At 48.6% G+C, this 20,057-nt stretch overlaps 1 protein-coding gene across 1 annotated transcript in view; it reads left to right on the top strand.

Moving 5' to 3' along the window:
• Positions 1-1,461: 1,461 nt before the first annotated feature.
• Positions 1,462-20,057, top strand: part of LOC112112151 (dynein heavy chain 1, axonemal-like) — a gene marked incomplete at both ends in the record, with an annotated part of 41,668 nt that continues 23,072 nt past the window's right edge. The window contains 7 exons of the mRNA XM_026646207.2: positions 1,462-1,572; positions 4,497-4,682; positions 12,564-12,755; positions 14,639-14,806; positions 17,105-17,296; positions 17,833-17,964; positions 18,550-18,675. Coding sequence (XP_026501992.2) covers positions 1,462-1,572; positions 4,497-4,682; positions 12,564-12,755; positions 14,639-14,806; positions 17,105-17,296; positions 17,833-17,964; positions 18,550-18,675 — 1,107 coding nt within the window. The remainder of the gene's footprint in view (positions 1,573-4,496; positions 4,683-12,563; positions 12,756-14,638; positions 14,807-17,104; positions 17,297-17,832; positions 17,965-18,549; positions 18,676-20,057) is intronic.

Genomic DNA, 20,057 nt, shown 5'->3' on the forward strand with positions numbered 1-20,057 from the left:
TTCCGGCGGCGCTCGGCGGGGGGGGCGGGCTCCGGCGGCGCGGCGCTCGGCGGGGGGGGGCGGCGCGGCGCTCGGGGGGTGTTCCGGCGGCGCAGCGCTCGGCGGAGGGGGCTCGGGGGGCGGCGCTTTTTTTTGCTGCTTGGGGCAGCAAAAAAGTTAGAGCCGGCCCTGCTTTACAGCTAAAGATCCTGCAGTGATATCCCCCACCCCGCAAGCTGCCACACTGCTGTTTACTCATAGTTATGCAATGAGAGAAAACATCTACATCTAGCTCATGCTAATATAGCGTGGGACTTTCCCCCTCTCCTCTAGTGGCTAGTCCCCATAGAGGTTATATGAGCCTGCTACAGCCACTAAGCTGGTTCTTCAGCTCAGGTAGTAGGGGCTCATGTTTTTAGATCCAGAGGCCCCTGGGTTCAATCCTATCTGCCAGTGACCCATCTAGGATGCATACAAGGGTGTGTGTTAAGGCTTAGAGTTGGTTCTGAATTACCTGGACTGAAAACAGAACTTGAATGACTGTAGGACACAAATGTGCCTTTTGAGAACCCCGAGCCATATTACTGGGGTCATGGCTGTGTGCCTCTGACAGCTACTGCCCATGTGCTATTCTGCCTAGAGAGGAAAGCAGCCTCCGCTGTTGCTGGGAGGACTGCATGTAGCTGTGGCAACTACTAAACTTTTGCTAACACGTGGTGTGTTCTCCCCTGGCCATGGTGTTTAACACTGTGGGTGCCCTTACCTTGCTCATGTGGAGTGCAAGCACATCCATTCTGGCTATGCTTACTTTGTGTGGAAAGGACAAAAGAAGAACATAAAAGGGGCCTTCCTTTCCCATTCACTCCCTGTGCAGCTGTTTGGGGTAGCTAGTATCTAGCCCTGTGTCCTCCCGCCCCACCACTGTGTGTATAAACTTTGTACTGTCCTGAAGCAGACTCTGAGCTTTCACGAGCACACGTTTGTCCTGTAGGCTTGAAAATAGGATCAGCATTTGGACTAGAAACATCCCCCACCACAGCTTCAGCTCATTGCTACTGCTCCCGAGAGCAATACTGCTTGCAAGGTGTGTTTTCCCAAATTTTCATAAGGGCCTTTTCACATAAGTTGTGTACCTGCGCAACAGACAGTTGCTCACACAAATGTTCATAGTGCCACACAGATGTGAATATGTGTAGCAGGATCGCACCCATTTTGCAGGCAGCACTAGGTGCCTAGAGCTGAAAACGTGACCCATCGGTCAGATACTGTGAAGTTATTTCACAATAAGATTGTTAATTAAAAAGGGCATTCGCGAGCCTCCTGCAAGCACCCACTCATTGTCAGACACCATGCAGCCAATTCCATCCCTGGGGGCAGTATTCCTGACCTTCACTTCACCTTCTCAAAAGCTATGGCATCGTATTACCTTGGCATTCACTGAACAGGGTACCTAAGGGACTGAATTGCTCTCGCTTCCTCTAGCTACTGCGAACAGCAGAAGATGTAGCAAAGATGCAGGAAGAGCTAGAATCAGCACGTCCCCTTCTGGCAGAGGCAGCCAAAGACACACTGGCAACCATGGAACAAATAAAGGTACAGGATGCTTATATAGAGACACAGCCTTTCCCCCAGCAAATGGTGCAGAAGACACAGGCGAAGTTAGGTGGGGTATTTTACACTTCAAAAACAGATTCTTCTCCTTTCTCCCTCCCCACTCCCTGTAACATGGTGTAATTGACATGGGAAGCTGTGCAAAAGAACCTACTGTATGGAGTTTTTCTAAGGCCAGAAGGGACTATTGTGATCATGTAGTCTGAACTTCTATATAGCATAGACCAGAGAACTTACCCACAATAATTCTTAGAGCAGAGCTTTTAGAAAAACATCCTGCATTCATTTCAAAATTGCCACAACCTTTGGTAAATTGTTTCAGTGATTAATTACTCTCACCATTAAAAATGTACACATTATTTCCAGTCTGAGTTTGTCTAGCTTCAACTTCCAGCCATTGGATCACATTAGACCGTTCTCTGCGAGATGGAAGAGCCCATTTTAAAATATTTGTTCCCCATGTATGTACTTACAGACTGTGATCGAGTCACCCCTTAACATTCTCTTTGTTAAGATAAATAGATTGAGCTCCTGGAGTCTATCACTATAAGGCAGGTTTTCTAATCCTTTAATCATTCTTGTGGCTCTTCTCTGAACCCTCTCCAATTTATCAGCAGCCTTCTTGAATTGTGGGCACCAGAACTGATACAATATTTCAGCAGCAGTCACGCCAGTGCCAAATACAGAGGTAAAATAACCTCTCTACTCCTACTCGAGATTCCCCTATTTATGCATCCCAGAATCGCATTAACTCCTTTGACTACAGCATCATACAGGGAGCTCATGTTCAGCTGATTATCCACCACAACCCCCAAATCTTTTTCAGAGTCACTGCTTCCCACGATAGAATCCGCCATCCTGTAAATATGGCCTACCGTTTTTGTTCCTAGATGTATACATTTATATTTAGCTGTATTAAAATGCATATTTGTTTATTTGTATCCAAGCAATCTAGATCTCTCTGGATCAGTGACCTGGCCTCTTCACTATTTAATACTTTCCCAATTTTTGTGTCATCTGCATATTTATCACTATGATATTACGTTTTCTTCCAGGTCATTGATAAAGAAGTTAAACAACATAGGGCGAAGAATTGATCCCTGTGGGACTCCATTAGAAACAGACCTGTCACTGCCTGTTCCCCATTTACAGTTACATTTTGAGACCTATCAGTTAGCCAGTTTTTAATCCATTTAATGTGTGCCGTATTAATTTTGTATCATTCTAGTTTTTTAATCAAAATGTCATGCAGTACCAAGTCAAACACCTTACAGAAGTCTAAGTATATTACATCAATACTGTTACTTTTCTCAACCAAACTTCTAATCTCATCCAAAAAAGATAGTTAATTTGACAGGATCTATTTTCCATAAACCCCTGTTAATATGCATTAATTATATTACCCTCCTTTAGTTCTTTGTTAATCGAGTCCTGTATCAGCCACTTAATTATTTTGCCTGGGATCAATGTCAGGCTCACAGGCATATAACTATCCGGGTTATCCTGTTTATCCATTTTAAAAATTGGCACAATATTCGCTTTCTTCTAGTCTTCTGGAAATCCCCCAGTGCTCCAAGACTTACTGAAAATCACCATTAGTGGTCCAGCGAGCTCCTCAGTCAGCTCTTTTAAAATTCTTGGATACAAGTTATCTGGACCTACTGATTTAAAAATGTCTATCTTTAGTAGGTTCTGTTTAATATCCTCCAGAGCGTCTAGTGGAATGGAAAGAGTGTTATCGCCATATGATGAGACTGCATCATCTGTTTTTCCCCAAATACAGATAGAAATATTGATTGAACACTTCTGCCTTTTCTGTATTATTATTGATAATTCTCCCATTTCTGTCTAGTAATGATCTAATACCATTAGCAGGATTCTTTCTGTTCCTTTTAAAAACATCCTTTATTATTTGAATGTGTATTGTCGGGCACAGTCAGCCATTTGAGCATTCTATCAGTGCATTCCCAAGTGCTTGGTACAGAGCATATAAAGTGTTTTTGACCTTGACCATGTGTAAAAACCATGCTGAGCCAGGCACTTTACAGTTAGAAGCCTTGAAATTCACGGTTGTCCTCTACAGGAGGACCGGTATTGATGCTGAGCTCTGTAATTGTGGCTCTCCCTTTCTTTGAGAGAGACAGGTGCTCCTCAAGTGGCTGTGTCTCATTTTGCCTAAGGCTATACCCAGCAAGATATGGTAAATCAGCCTGATCACATGTAATAAGCTGCTCAAGTTTGCAAACAAGCCTAGATCTATAGTGGCCCTGTGGGACAGTCATTTTCAATCTATTTATTTTCCCCACACCTCTTCCTTTAATTGATCCACTCATAAGAAAGGCCCTGTTTCCATTGCATTTCCCCTCTTGGACTTCCCAAGTGTTTTTTTAAACCATGCAAGACTGAAGCTGTTAAAAAGCCTAGGTACAGTCAGAAAAGTGACTTAAAAAAGAAGCAGCTTGTTACTCAGAGCTGTCACTTAGGTGTGTCCCAATTCATGTCTGCTCACTGTGCTGCCAAAAATAAGCATTTACTGCAGTTTATGCCTGCAGAGCGAATGCAGCAACTATGGGAGAGGGAGCTGGAGGCTCTTCCAGCTCATCCATCAACAGAGCAGTGACATAAATGTCAGCTGAAAAATCTGTACTGCTAGCAGCAATGCACAAACTAGAATAGACTCCCATGCTGACGTTCAGATCCCACTATGAGTCTGTGATGCTCGAGTAGGAGAATTCATCTTGTACCCTGTGCAGATTTCATCAGGCATCAATCACACACACACACTGTAGTCGGAAACACTGGATGTTGTCAATGAAAACAAGGCCCTGAGCTAAGCAGCGCAGGTGCATCAGTTCAGGCCTTTGGAAAACGGTGCCCTTGTTCTGAGTCTGTGTCTGGCACTGCAGGTGGACACGGCCGTGGCGGAGGAGACTCGAAATGCTGTGCAGGCCGAAGAGATGAAAGCCAAAGTGAAAGCTCAGACAGCCCAGGCCATTGCAGACGATGCCCAGAAGGACCTGGCAGAAGCTCTCCCTGCACTGGACGCTGCTCTAGCCAGCCTAAGAAACCTTAACAAAAATGATGTCACGGAGGTAATAGAAGGTGGAGGGAATTAATGCTTTTCGTAAGTACGTCTTTCTTGTGCAGCCTTCTCTGAATCACTGTGTCAACGAGTGCCCCTAGGCACTGTGTTATGGAGCAAGGCTGCATCATAGCTGTAAAGGACACTAGCAGGAGAATCCATACATATGCACAAATCTGCAATCTCCTTTCTGAAGCCATGACTGGGTTCTAGCATTCAGGATTCCTGGTCCTTTAAAAATCTTAAAGTACATTTTTGTAGAGCCTTACCGTGCTGAGACGCCAAGCAGCTTCACAGTAATGTTTACTAACGTGAATCCATATCATTAGAAAAGATGAGCCAGGGGAATAACAATGGGTAGGGCCCTACCAAATTTACAGTCCATTTTGGTCAATTTCACTGTGGTAGGATTTTAAAAATCATAAATTTCATGACTTCAGCTATTTAAATCTGAAGTGTCACAGTGTTGTAATTGTAGGGGTCCTGACCCAAAAAGGAGTTGTGGGCGGGTCACAAGGTTATTGTAGGAGGGGTTGCGGTACTGCTACCCTTACTTCTGCACTGCTGCTGGCCAAAGATTGGAGGCTGCTGCCCATGAGCTCAGCTCTGAAGGCAGAGCTGCCACCAGCAGCAGCACAGAAGTAAGGTTGCCATGGTATGGTATTGCCAATCCTTCTGGACGGCTGCCTGCAGAGCTGGGCCCTCAGTCAGCAGCCGCCACTCTCTGGCCACCCAGCTCTGAAAGCCGCAGCGCAGAAGTAAGAGTGGTATGGAAAAATATTTCCACCCTTACTTCTGCGCTGCTACTCTGCTCTCCAGCCACCCAGCTCTGAAGGCAGTGCAGAAGTAAGGGTGGCAATACCACAACCCCCCCTAAAACTCTTTTGCGTCAGGACCCCCAATTTGAGAAACACTGGTCTCCCCCGTTAAATCTGTATAATATAGGGTAAAAGCAGACAACGGACCAGATTTCACGGGGGTGGGAAGATATCAGATTTCACAGTCCGTGACGCATTTTTCAGGGCCATGAATTTGGTAGGGCCTTAACAATGGGATTTGGAGCAGTCACATTGAAGTCACCATTTCAAAACCTGCCCAGGCAAACAGTGATCAAAGAGTTGGCTACCAGGTGAAAGCATTTTAGTGGCTTTGCGAAATGGATCTAAGTGAGCTAATGACATTAGGAACTGGACCAGCATCCACAGAGAATCATAGGACTTTGGAAGGGACCTCGAGAGGTCATCTAGTCCAGTGCCCTGCACTCATGGCAGGACTAAGTATTATCTTGACCATCCCTGATATCTCTAACCATCATGACAAGCAGCAGCCCCTGACCCCCTAAGGCAAGTGATGAACAGCCATATAGCTTTGGCTACCTGTACACATCCAAGTGGTCTTATCTCAGCAGGGAGAACTGGCTCTTAAACAGTCCAATCACTTGCACAATCTAGATGCAGACTATTAAATAACAGCTTTAGTCACAGTCCTCTCACTCCTAGCCAGCACATGCAGCTAGCTGGTCTGCCTTCAGTATTTTTAGGCTGTCTATAGGACACCAGGGATGATGTGTTATTGTGAGCAGATGCCAACTGTCCACACCATCATGGTATAATAGGCTGGTTAGATCAGGTTTGGAGGTTTAATGGCAGGGCAGCTTAATGTAGCTTGCACTGCTGCTACAGGAGCTCTCTCTCTTCTCTGGCCAGAGAGGACTTCAGTGTAGATGCAGGCTTGAGAGGCTGGACACTAAATATCTTTTTAAAAAAGGGAGGAAGTGAACAGAATTAGCGTGGTTTAATGGAATTTAATAAGTGTCTTTGCTTTAGAGTTAACCACGAAGAAAGGAGGCCCGTTCCTGATTTCAGTAGGTGAGCAGTGCCAAGCAAGCCCACCGTCAAAAAAGCTCTGAGCTAAGCCACACATTTCAGCTCTGGAGCAGTACAGGAAGGAGGTCTTTAGCAGATGGCCTTGGAAAACAAGCTCCCCTTTTCCTTCACAGGGTTGGGTTTGGAGCAGCAGGCGAGATGAGACAGATGGAACCAGAAAGGACAGAGACAGATGCACACATGCCCCTGCCCTATGATTATGAATCAATATCTCATTCGGAAAAATACCATGAAACATGCCTTTATTTTTTACCTGTCCACTGCTGCCCCACTCACACCATCCTTCCAGCCAGCTCTAGCCCACCGCACTGGGTGAGGAGTGTAGAATTCCAGGCACTCACCCCTCCCCTGGTCTGCCTACACAGTGCACTCCCCTTCCTACCCCTCAGCCTCCGTGGGCATAATGCAGAGTTCTGTGAGGTTTCCCACTGTGAATCATGGAAGAGCGTTAACTTCTCTTCACAGTGGCCTGTGCACCATGAGAAACCCACCCACCCTCAGTGACACAGATTTTATACATGGTAGGGGCAGGTTTCCACCCCAGTGTCAACCCCAGGTACAAGCCTCATGGGGGGGGGAGGGATTTGATCTTTTTACTGTGAGGAGGAGGACAGGACAAAGTAATATGTAACTTATCAGTATAGCAAGGATCTCTGCGATTCTCCACCCTTTAGGGCAAACACTTCCAGAACAGGCAGCAAAAATCTCCTCAACCTGCTCCCTTGGGTGCTGGGTGGAGTTGTTCCATTGCTGAGCCCTAGGAGAAGGCTAAGGCCTGTGTCTCCAGCTGCTGCACCACCTCCCTCAGCCGGTTGGCATTATGGAAGAAGTGCACATAGAGATTGCGCTCCGTTCGCTGGAAGTGGGTCTGCAGGGATTTCCGTTTGGCCTTCAAGTCACTCAGGAGGTCCATCAACATCTGATAGAGTTTGGCCTGTGTGGCACAGAGTTGCTCCATAGGCTCAGCCAGCTCCTGCAGGGAATGGGGAAAAATCCAAACAACCGTGTTGTGGAAGTGTAGGAAAGGAAAATCCTCCTGCCATTACATTAATGAATCATGGAGCTGAAGGAGAAAGCAGCTCCACACCAGCCTATCAGGATCCCCTATAATCCAAAGGGGATGCTGCAGGCAAAATACAGATACCTCTGCAACATGACCCATGGCTGCTGATTGGCTGGCAAGGTCACATGATTTTAGAAGGCCTCCAGAGAGACCATGTGGAGAAGAAAAGCAAGTGATGACACCACCCCAGGGGTTGGGGGTCCTTGCACACCTGGGCATTCAGCAGTAGTTGATTGGAGTCACTATACATCATCTTATAGAGCATCTCATCATCAGACTCCAGCATGGGGAGCTGGGCTGGGGACACTGCAAGCTGCACCTCCAGCATCCTCTGCTCCTGGCGCAGGCGCGAGCCACGGCTTGCCAGTGTCTCGTAGGTGCGGAAGAGTTGCTTCTCCTGGCCCTGCTTCTCCAGCATCTCCCAGAGCCTGAGAGAGGGGGAAAAAGACAACACAGAGTGAGGGCAACAGCCAGAGCTAAGGAGCAATGATTCCCTTAGGGACTGGATGGAGCTAGCACCCCCACATCTCTGGGAGCCCATCAGATTTTGCAGAATTTAAGCCTTCATTTAAAGAGTGTGACTAGCTCTAATGGTTGTGAATAGGAGAGTGCCCAGATGCAGTAGGGTCTGCCTGAACCTCTAGACCGAGAAGATAGCAGCTTCGAGTGAGCTGCTCCCATTCATCTCAATGGGGACGTGCAATCTCTCAATGCCCATGAAAAGAAATCAGGCACACACCTAGAGATTGCCAGACTGGATCGGAACCATGGTCCATCCACTCCATTGTCTTGTCACTAAGTAGTCCTCACCAGGTGCTTCATAGACTTCAACTGTCCATTACCAGGTTATCTGCCCACAGAGGAAGTTTCTGTGTCAGCAAAGGGGTTCCAAATAGCTGTAGTACCCACTGCCTGGAGCATGGCTGAACATATGCCCTTGTTGATGCATAGGGAGGGAGATGGGTGTGGAAGGTCCATGCTCCTCCCTATGCCCACAGCTCTGCATCTATCTGGCTGAAATGTCTGCATCATTGGTGCTAGAGACTATTTTTGGTGCAAACCTGGCAGAGGAACAGTTTCATTTTGTAAGACTGGTAAGTCAAACAAGAAGCTTATCTACCCAGTTTCTGGCCCTTCGCCTTGTATTATGAGAGGGGAAAAGGAAGCAATAGATTTGCCTTTTCTAGACTATTCATTATTTTGGATCCATCATACTCCCCTCTTCTCCTTCTGTTTTCTAAACATTTCTTCATATGGCAGCATCTCCAGGTCTCTAATAATTTATGACTTACTCCCCCACTGATGGGCATCACGCCTCCTCCCCAACTCCAAGGCAAAGCCATTTTTACCATATGGTGGTGACATCACTGGGATCTATCAGAGTGCGTGGACAGATCTTGATGTACAGGCTGGAATCCTCAAAGCAGGCGAGCCGCCCTTGTAGATTGGCACTGGCTTCCTGCAGGGCAGCTAACATCTTTTCCAGACAGGTCCCCACCTGCTGCTGCTCCTTCTTCTCCAGCTTCATTTGCAGCCCCAGCAGCTCCAGGCGGCTATGCTGGGCCATCAGCTGCCCCGCAACCTCTTCCTGCTTCAAGGTGGTATACCCAAGGTGAACTGCTTCCCCATCGAGCTCTGCACGCAGGACAGGCAAGTGAAGGAGGTGAGCAGTGGCCTGAAGGAGGGGCACAAGGTGTTGGGTTTGGGTCTGGTCTATGTCACTTTGGAGGGCACACAGCTGCTCCTGGAAGGTGGCTATGTGAAGGCTGAGCTCATCCTCCACCATCTGCAAAGCAGAGCACAACCAAGAGACATGCACTCACAGATATGAAAGGTCTTCCTGAACTCTGCAGAAGCAGTCCTGGGTGGAGCTTTATCTCCCCTTGTAATATATACTGGCTCCTACCCACACCTAAATCAGAGGCTTTCCCACAGCCCATGTGCCACTGCTACTGGAATGGTGGAGGACAGGAGCAGGGAGAGAGGAGAAGACCCCTACCTTGTTCTCTTTGCTGCTCTTCAGGGCCCTCTCTGCCCACTGCAGTCCAGCCCAGATACCGTCAACTTCTGCTGAGGTGGTGATTAGCTCTTTCTGGCTGCAGATGTAAGCCAGTGCCATGCGCTCCAGCTCCTCCTGGTAGCTGCCTAGGCTCTCTAAGAGCTTGGCTTCAGGACCCCCCATGCTCTCCAATAGCATTATGTGGGCAGCTTCTGCTAGTCCCTTCATCATTTCCTGGCAGCTGTCCTGACCATATAGGGCTTCCACACCCGCAACCTCTGCTTTGGAGCGGTTGTCCTCTTCTGGCAAGGATTTCTGGGGGACCCCTGCCACTGTCTCCCTGACCAGTTCCTCCTGGGTCTCTACACCCACTTTGGGATCCGCCTCACACTCATTGAGACTCCCAATGTTCTCTGGCAGCACAGTCTGAGCTAACCCTGCCAGGGCCTGAGTATCCGGCTTTGCTTGGGAGCTTCCCTGTCTCTTCACTCTCTGTAAGCCTGCCCCCTCAGCATCTGGAGCCTGGGTGGTGCCTGGCAGTGCCTTCTGGATGAATGCCACTAAAGCCCTTGTGGCCAGCTCCTCCAGCTCCATGTAGTGCCCCAGATCTGCTTCAGACATCAGCACCAGAAGCCTCCCATTCCCAGCTTCCCTGTACCACTCCGCCAGCTGGTTTGCTGCCTTGCAGACCTGGCTCAGAACACTGTTGGTTTGAGCATTCTCCATCTCTAAGTCCAGCTGGGCCTTCCTCAGCACCCGGCCCACCTTCCTTTCCTTGTCTGCCAAGTGGCACAGCTCCTGCTTCAGGCTAGCTGCACGGATCTGGAGCTTGTTGCGCCGTCGCAGCTGGCAGGCTCTATGGCTATGCAATGCCTGTGCCTCTCGCTCCAGTGCCTCTAGGGGCAGAGCCTCATCCTCTGACATGGCACCCTTCAGCTGCGGGCATTGGCGGCAGGTTTGCAGCACCTGCTCTAGGGCTTCACCTTCCAGAATAGGCTTCCCTGAACTGAGCAGGGTCTGATAGGCTTCCACTTCCCCAGGACTCAGTACGTTTTCCTCCCCCACTGTGTTACAGAACCACTCAAGGAACTGCTCCGTCTCGGGACAGTCAAAGAGCCAGTCAAAGTCCTTCTCGTGAAGGGCATCAGCCATGGGGTAGACAGTCTTCAGGGTCTCCACGAACTCTGCCCCTCTGTTGACCGTGTCCAGTAAGAAGCCCCTGGAGCGTCTCCGGGTGAACATGGCAAGAGTAGTTAATGCTGAAAAAAAACAAAAGACATGGTGTATTTCTGTTGTCCCCCCATGGAGGCACAACACTCCCACAGCTCTGCTCAGCAGCCACCAGATCTACCCTGTGCAGCACTCTCTGGCTTCAGCTCCGGGGAGGACTCCAATCAGTCTCTTCTCCAGCTCTGAAGACAAAGCCCTGAGTTCAGGGCACATCTTCCAGCTAACCAACCCCCCCACCAGGGCAGCAAGAGATCAATAGGAAAACCCAGGGAGTCAAGCAGTGAACCCACCCTCACTGCCCATTGTCTCAGGCCTATTGGCTGAACCCATCTGAACACACCAGGTCTGTGTGGGATCCAGGGGTTTTCTAATGAAGGCAGATCATGTAGCTACCGCGCAGTAGCATTTACAGCCCTAAGGAAAGTGGAGAGATACCCATCCCAAAGGATCAAGGACAGGCTCCTGGTAATACTCACCAGCACTATCGTTCCTACTTAAATCTACCAGCATTTGAAGGCCTCACTTAAATGAGTCTTTCCTCATCAATCATGCTGATTTCACCTGTAGCCATGAGAGCCCCCAACCCCCTCTCCTGGATCAGAAGCCACACCTGCTGGTTCAGGTGAGATGCTTTACCAATCATTGTATTCAGTAATAATTTTGCTCATGGCCTTAGCACTGAAAGAATGACAAAGCAGAAACCCCAAACCCTGTAAGACAGACTGTGTAGCCTGAATAAAAAGGAAGGATAATTACATAGGGGTAAGAAATCATAACATGCATGCTAAGGTTCTGATTAGGTATAGGCAGTAGTTAGATTATATCCCACCTCACACACCACTGAGATCACTAGCTAGTGATATCATGTGCCTCACGTCGCTATTTTACAGAGTGTACGAATGACCAGTATGCATGGCATAAAATCTGCTTGTATGTTAAACACAAGTCAGCACATGGGTGAGAGATCCTGAGTTGGGGGAATGGCTATAACAGTGATACAGACAAGTATCAGGGGGTAGCCGTGTTAGTCTGTATCTACAAAAACAGCAAGGAATCTGGTGGCACCTTAAAGACTAACAGATTTATTTGGGCATAAGCTTTCGTGAGTAAAAACAGAGACAATCAACTCTTACACTGTTGAGAATCAGCAAACCCAGATTTAAAGGGACATTGTAAAGTTCACCATCATGGGGGAAGTGGTGTCTGGCAATCTGAACAGAGAACTTGGTGTTTCCCTGGATGTGGTTCCTGGCTGTGCCACTGACTGACTCTGTGGCCTTGGGCAAGTTTCTCCACCCCTCTACATGCACTGTATGGAAGGTTGTGGTAAGAAATTCCACTTTGGATAGTATATGACAATAATACAGGATTCAGTCCCCTTCCTGTGTCAAAAGCTGGGCTGGGCAAACTGGTGTTCCCTAGTGCTAAGGGAAGGAGTTACATCTCCACATTGGTGCCATGAAGGGACCCTCACCACCCCTGTGAAGAAGACCCTTCTTCAAACACAGGGACCATATAAACAGAGACCACCTTTTTAGGCCTACACACAAGGAGACAGAGTTAAAGCTCCTAGTGCTTAATTGCTCAGCCCTTATGTGGCATCAGCACCATCTATTTTTGGCATGCAATAGTTGCCAATCTGCAGTGCAGAAAATCAGGTTAAGGGCTGTGTTGACCAACTCCCCGTCTTACACGGACACTTATTTTTTCTAGGTGCGAGCTATGCAGAGACCTCCCCTTGGGGTGAAGATGGTGATTGAAGCTGTCTGTATTATGAAAGGAATCAAGCCCAAGAAAGTGGCTGGAGACAAGCCAGGCTCTAAGGTGGATGACTACTGGGAGCCGGGCAAGGGCCTTCTTCAGGACCCAGGGAAGTTCCTGGAAAGCCTGTTTAAATTTGATAAGGTAAGTAATGGCAGAAGGATGGTCATGTAATTGGAATTCAGGGATCTGTCCACCCTTGAGTGCCCCAAAAGTGAGAAGGGATGTGCTAGGCCTACAGGTAATGAGCTGATGTTATGGGTGATGGTATTATGCCAGAAACAGATAATTGGAGCCAACTTTCAGCCCAGAAGCCACTAAGGGCAGTACATTTTAAGGAGTGTGAAGGGGATGCTAGGGTACATGGCCTAGGGTGGGGATTCACTTTTGCTAGATAATCAGTGGTTCTTGCATGGTTTTGTTGTTTGATCACCTTGGGCAACAAGAAATTATTAAAGACATAATAAATTTCCCCCTTCTGATTCTCTCCTTGCCTTGCTCAGGAGCAGCGTTGGAGCACACACAACTGCAGTTCTAGAAAGGTGGTTCCCTAGTCTTGCACAAGGAGATTGTAGCGATGCAGGACTCATCCTGCAGCACCTCCTGCAGGTCATCCAGGGAATTAGCTTGTCCAGCCTTTGGGGCACCCTCTGCAGGCCAATGTCCCACTTGTCGCTGGCCCCTGTGTCCCTCCCAGACCCCAGTGCCCCTTTAGCTTGGGTGCTGCCTCCTGGCAGTACCCCCACTCTCTGGGCTCCCCTCCCAGGGGAATCCCCACCCTCTATCCCCACCTTGCCTCAGTGTTCACTGCCAGTCCTCATCTAGCCCCAGCACACTGGGGCAGACTGCAGTCTATAAACCACTCATCATCAGCAAGGGGAGTTTGAACCTGCTGCCTCCGCCTACCCCCAGGCTGCACCCCCAGTACCTATTTGGCCTTAGACAAGGCCTGCAGCATGGGGGTTTTCCAAGCAGGAGTTCCCCAGCACTGCTCTACTCCAGTATCTTTCAGTTCCCAGACAGCCAGGTCCTCCCCTCCCTGGCTCACAGCCTTTTATATGGCCAGCTGTGCCTGATTGGGGCGAGGCCAGGCTGTGGCTGCTTCCCCACTCAGCCCAGCTTTTCCCCTGCCACAGCCCTCTCCCAGGGCTGTTTTAAGCCCTTCAGGGCAGGAGCAGGAGACCACCCCGCTACAGAGATGAACAAGGAGCCATCATGCCTCTGTGCTGCAACAATTTATTTTGTAAAGCTCTTAAGTGTCAGCAACACCACAGAAGCATAACTGTCCAGCCCAGAACCCAGTGGCTGCAGTGCTTGGGAAGTCCGGGCTCACAAGCAGTCTTGGACCTCTCACTACATAGCAAGTGGAGCTGAGATTCCATAGCTTTCTTGGGGTCTAGCAGGAGGATGATTATCTGCTCACTACCCCCAGGTTTCTGGTTAGCTGGTTCAATCAGCAGCAGTGACATAATAGGAGTCCATGTGTTCCCTTTCCTGGTGGGAGGATAACTGTAGCACTTGCTGTGGTCTGGCAGGAATGCGGGAATTAGAGGGTGAAGAAAGGTCAGTGAGGACTGTGTCTGAGGATACGGGAGATGCTTGCAGCCCTGTTTGAACTGGCCTGCATTTAGTACCCGACATAGCAAGGAAAGACATTCACTTACAGGGCTTGTGATCAGGACTAGGATAACACAAAGATAAAGAGAAACACAATTATTTTAGCCAGATTTTCCTGTTCTACAAAAACCTGCTTAACCACAAGATTATTTTTCTGCAGCCACAAAGACTGAATAAACAAAGACTGATTCACCTTCATCCAAATAATAAGTGAGGGAAGGGCACCAGCATGGAAAGAGGGGCAGCACACAGACTGTTTCACACAACAGCAGCATGGGATTTCACACTGTCATGCTCATAGCACTCTAAGCCCTTCACTCTCTCACTGCGAGATCTCCCACTGGCCCCCTAATGCTCTCAGCCCTTTGCTCACCATCTCTCACTCCCCCCCCCCCCATCATTCCTTCCAGGACAACATTGCAGATTCAGTAATTAAAGCCATCCAGCCGTATATTGACAACGAGGAGTTTCAACCAGCAGCCATAGCCAAAGTGTCCAAAGCCTGCACCTCCATCTGCCAGTGGGTGCGTGCCATGCACAAATACCACTTTGTGGCCAAAGGAGTGGAACCAAAGCGGGTAAGAGCATTGCTTGTGTGTGACACACTGGGGTACATGGCACCTGGTGAGCCTGGAATAAGGGCTTGCTTACATTTACAGCGCTGTACCCCTGCAGCTGTGCTGCTGTAGAGTGTAGTGAAGATGCTACATATGCTGATGGGTGGAGGTACTCCAGCTCCCTGAGAGGCGGTAGCTGTGTTGACAGGAGAAGTCCTCTGAGCCACATAGCGCTGTCTACACCAGCGTTTAGGTCAGTGAATCTGCATTGCTCAGGGGTGTGGCTTTTCCATTAAAGTGAATGGGACTTACAGCCCTTCCTGGTGGGAGGTAGTGAAAACTGCCAGCCACGTGGGAGAGACCAGAGAGTATTTAAAAATGAACAGAACAAAGAGTCTGAGCCCAAGCGCGGGGAACCAGGTATGAAATGTTAGCCCAGAACAGGCCCTCTGGAGGAATATAGCAATCCCAGCAAAATCCCTTATCCCAAACATCCCCAAAACTAATACTTTGACCAGTGCAAACTGTATTTAGAGGAGCTCCCCATATCCCACTTGTATTTTAACTTAATGCTCTCTACTGGGGGTGGGGGGCAGGGAGGAAGGGGAATGCAACCCGGGCCAGCTCCTCAGCTGGGTGTCAATCAACATGGCTCCACTGAAGTCAGAGCAGTGCTGATTTACACCCACTGAGGAGGTAGCCCCTGAATCCTGCTTTACTACTTGGCTTGTGGGCTGCAGTTAGGGTGACCAGACAGCAAATGTGAAAAATCAGGACGGGGGTGGGGGGTAATAGGAGCCTATATAAGAAAAAGCCCCAAAAATCGGGACTGTCCCTATAAAATCGGGACATCTGGTCACCCTAGCTGCAGTAGCCATCTGGAGACTGAGCAGGTAGTTGGATGGGAATTGAAAAAAAGTTATAAAATCATCGCATCGCCGCACAAATCTACTCCTCCATCCTCCTGTGATGGCAGCGAAGAACACCAGTGATCTTTCATTTGCTTGTCAAAATAATTACACGTCTAGGCCAGCTAGAGAGTTTGCAAGGTTACTCCAGAAACTTTGCCCCCCTCCCCCATCCCAAGTTCCACCCCTTTGGAGGTTGTCAAGCAATGATCCAAGAGTGTCTAAGCTGGATCCTCAGCTGGTGTAGCTCTGCGTAGCTCTGATTTACAGCAGCTGAGGAGCTGGCCCATGTCTCCCTCTAGCTGTAAGAACCAGCTGGTGGCTTTTTTCAGGGGTAAAGAGTTGATGTGGGTTTAGACTATTGCATTTTATGATTAAGTGTTTGGTGGCGAGGCAGACTTTGCTGTGTTCCCACAGAGGGCCTACCTTCCCCTCCTCAGCACATGCACTCTAGAAGGGGGTAAGGGCACAGGGCCCTTGTGCGATGCGGGGGAAAGTTTAGATGCCATATTTGTCACTGGATTTTTTGTACAGAAGGTAAAATGTAAGTCTGTGGTTTAGAGACAATTGTGGTCTAGGGGGTTAAACTTTAATTCTAATCCTGGCTCAGACAGCAATTCTTTTGTGAGCTTGGGCAAGTCACCATGTATCTGCTTCAGTTTCCCTATATATCAAGGGGCAATAATATTCACCTGTCTCTAGGGGAGTTTGAGGAGTGATTAGTTGATATTTGTGTAGTGTTTTGAACATGGAAAGTGCTACCGTTGTATTATTATTATTTTAGTTCCTGTGGAATACTATCATTTTCAAGCACCTTATTGCCCTTGGAGAGGTCTTAGTGCTGTGTTTCCTGGTTAGAGCTCCCCAAACGTCTATTTGTCACCATTGTGTATAGTCTGTTTTCTCTGCAGAGTCAGGATTTGGGGGGGGGGGGGATAACAGTAAATAACAGTGCTTAACTCACGTCTGTGGCTGCTACTACTAACAGCAAATCAGGTTCCTAGCAGCCAGTGGTTAATCTTGATAGACCTGACCCTGAAAGATATTGGGCCCCCAGCTCTTTCCCCCAGTGGTTTCAGAGACACCTGGGAATGCTCAGCATCTTTGAACCTCAGGCTGTTTATTTGGGTGCCTAAACACTAAAGTAGGTTCTTAATGTTAAACACCCTATTAGCCCAAGTAGCTTGGCCAAGGCAGTGATGAATTAAGCTATGGGTTGGATAAGCCAAGGCCCACGGTACCTTGGAGATGGGATAGTGGGAAAGCAGTAGCATTCAGGGGTGGGGGTGCTGAATTCTGACTGCATAGCATGAATAGCCTAGGTAGTTTCTTATGAATATAGTCCAGCTCTAAGCCCTCTCCCTTGGTGGAAGTCTGATCTGGAGTTCCAATGCATCTTCTATTTTCACAGCAAGCCTTGCGGGAGGCAGAAGAGGACCTGCAGGTCACTCAGAAGATCCTTGATGAAGCCAAGGACCGCCTGAGAGAAGTGGAGGATGGCATTGCCACCCTGCAGGCCAAGTACAGGAGCTGCATCGCCAAGAAGGAGGAACTGGAGATGAAGTGTGAGCTGTGTGAGCAGAGGCTGGGCCGGGCTGACAAGGTGAAGGATGGAGCCAAATTCCGACATCAATTCCATGGCAAACATGCTTTTGGCATATTCCTTACTAGTAATGAGACATGCTGCTTGGAGGCTCATGGGGCTAACAATAAAAGTCTCATCTCTACATGCTGCTTCTAATGGCATTTTCTGCCACACAGCTCATACCAGTAACAGGATAGACCCACTGGGCCAGATCCTGGCCCCAACTGTGACAACACAAAGGAGTTAGGAAGCTGGTTTAAACACCCAGCTGCCGATTGCTCTGGTGTGGGAGAATCCCTGGGTGACAAAGCTGTCTTCCCCCACTCCCGTCCCAGCCCCAGTGTGGAGGGTGTGCCTGAGATAGGCCAGGGGCATGACGAGAGCGTCACTAAGCCCTGGCGATATGCAGTGCCTGGGGGGCCATTGTGGCTGATCATAGTTTAAAAGAGTCGTTGGAGCTGTGGCACAGCTAGGGCACCCCTCGTAGGGATGTGGGCCATAGGAATGTGCTATGAGAAAGCTGGCTGGTGATCTGATGTGTGTGGTTATTCCAGTTAATTAATGGCCTGGCAGATGAGAAGGTGCGCTGGCAGGACACAGTCCAGAACCTGGATTATATGATCAACAATATCGCAGGAGATGTGCTGATTTCAGCTGGCTTCGTGGCATACCTGGGCCCTTTCACAGTAAGCAGATAACAGGAGCTCTTTCTTTGAAGGAGCTGAGTACAGCTTTCCACCTCTCTTAATCCCAGGGTCTAGAATTCAGCCTCTCTTCTTTGTTGGTAGATCAGCTTCCAAAAGCTGAAGGGAAAAGCAGATCACTGGGACAAATTCAGCTCTCAATGATGCCAAGGCAGTTGCATTGAAGTTGAAGAGTTTGTGCTAGTGTTACAGCACAGAACTCGGTCTGGTGCCCAAGAACTGTCAGGCTCACTACAGTTATCCAATTCAGCTAGTAATCAGACCGCCTGTGGGGTTCCCAAAACCATATTCTCTATGTTTGGCCCTTAAAGAGGGAAGATTTCTGATGCAATTTGAAGGATGTCACCAGCAAGTCTAAACCCTGTAGAGGCTGTGCCATGGAGCACGCGTGCAGCAACCAGGCAAATGGACCTCAAGTTTCCCCCTGGTCTGTTAAAGAGGTTAGGCTGAGCCATGGAGCTGGATTTGAACATGAACAGCAGTCAGAGGGTTGATTTTAAAAGCAAATCACGCCAATGCATAGTTCACACTAGTGTCTAGCTGATGGAACGTTGCTTCCCTTGGCAGGGCCAATACCGCACAGCACTATGTGAAGACTGGCTAAAGAAACTGGAGGAACACGATGTCCCGCACACCAGGGAGCCAAACTTGATAAGCACTCTGGGAGACCCAGTGAAAATCAGATCATGGCAGGTATGTGGTGGACAAGAGCATTAATGCAAACTGATGTGTTGCATGATGCTAATCCATTCTGTGCAATGAAAACCAAAGGATAATGCCAGGGACAACGCAAAGAGTTTGGATAGCAGGAGCAGCCAGTTCCCTGGCACAAGTGACCAAGGGAGAGATCCCAGAAAGGAGCAACCTGTACAGCTACCAAAAGCACAGGAGCATCCCAGCAAGTGATCCAGCAGGAGCAGCCAAAGGCCAGTTATGTAGGGCACTGATAAGAACAGCACAGCAGTAACTAACACCATACTGTCTGACTGCTTGTACTGATAGCAAATATCTGGAAGAGGTTCCTCTCCCCAGGCAGGCCTAGTATAATGAAAGGAAGAATCATCCCAGTCTTGGCCTGTGAATTAGCTGCACCGTGTAATGGGTTGCCTGTCTAGAACCATATGGATTCCCACCTCTGCTACAGATTTCCCTGTGTTATAACATTGTAGTGCCCTGGCCACGTTCAAACAGCTTTGACTCTGTGGAGGAGACCAAGCCATGTAACCACATATTATGGAATAAAGCTAAAGCCCTGGACCCAAATCCTGAGCTGTTCGCAGCAAGGCCAGTGCAAAAGTGACTTTAAGCCACATTTAATCTTGGCATCAGCCAGCTGCCAGGCTAGCTCCTGGCACATATCAGAGCAGCAGGAGGGCCATTCTACACTAAATGCCCATGCCATCAAGAAGCTGTTCTCGTTGACAGGATAGTGACATAGGGATGTATAGGCCATGTCCCTTCTCCTTGGCTCCCCACCTCATGCTCTACATCACCCAAAGATCCCCCTTCACAATGGGAATCCTCAAGAGGCTGGTTATGGTGACTTTAGAGCTGTTTTGAGCAGTGTAAAGGAACTTTATTGTGGTGGAGGACCTGGCCCTGGTCTGTGCATGTCTGTAACACAGCTCTGTGTCATGGCATGGTTCCCTCCACAAAAGCAAGACCAGATCCTGTTTAAACACTGCTGGTGCTAGCAAGACTCTAACGCAGCTTCCCTGATAGTGAGGAGAGGGCTTTTTGGTGAGAGTGATGTGTTAGAACCATGCTTGGGGAATCTAGCCTAAAAATGGTTTGGCTAGCACATTTCTCAAGAGAAGAATTACTGTCCTCCCTGGTCAGAGAAGCATTGTTAGAACCTTGCTAGCTGCAACGGTGTTTAAGTGTGGTTGTAGTTGGCCAGGTTCTGAGTCCAGTGTGTATAAGATCCATGTGAGTTACTCAGATGTGTGTATCAGACGTTAATGTGCTGCGAGATGGATAGCTCTGCAATTTATCAAACACTGAACTGTGGCAGGAAAGAATGCCTGTGTTGTAAGACACAGTTGCTGTTAGACATCTGATGTGCTTTTTCGGCT

This window comes from Terrapene carolina, unplaced genomic scaffold (assembly GCF_002925995.2).
Source record: "Terrapene carolina triunguis isolate 2854851 unplaced genomic scaffold, T_m_triunguis-2.0 Scaffold34413, whole genome shotgun sequence".
Classification (NCBI taxonomy): domain Eukaryota; kingdom Metazoa; phylum Chordata; order Testudines; family Emydidae; genus Terrapene; species Terrapene triunguis.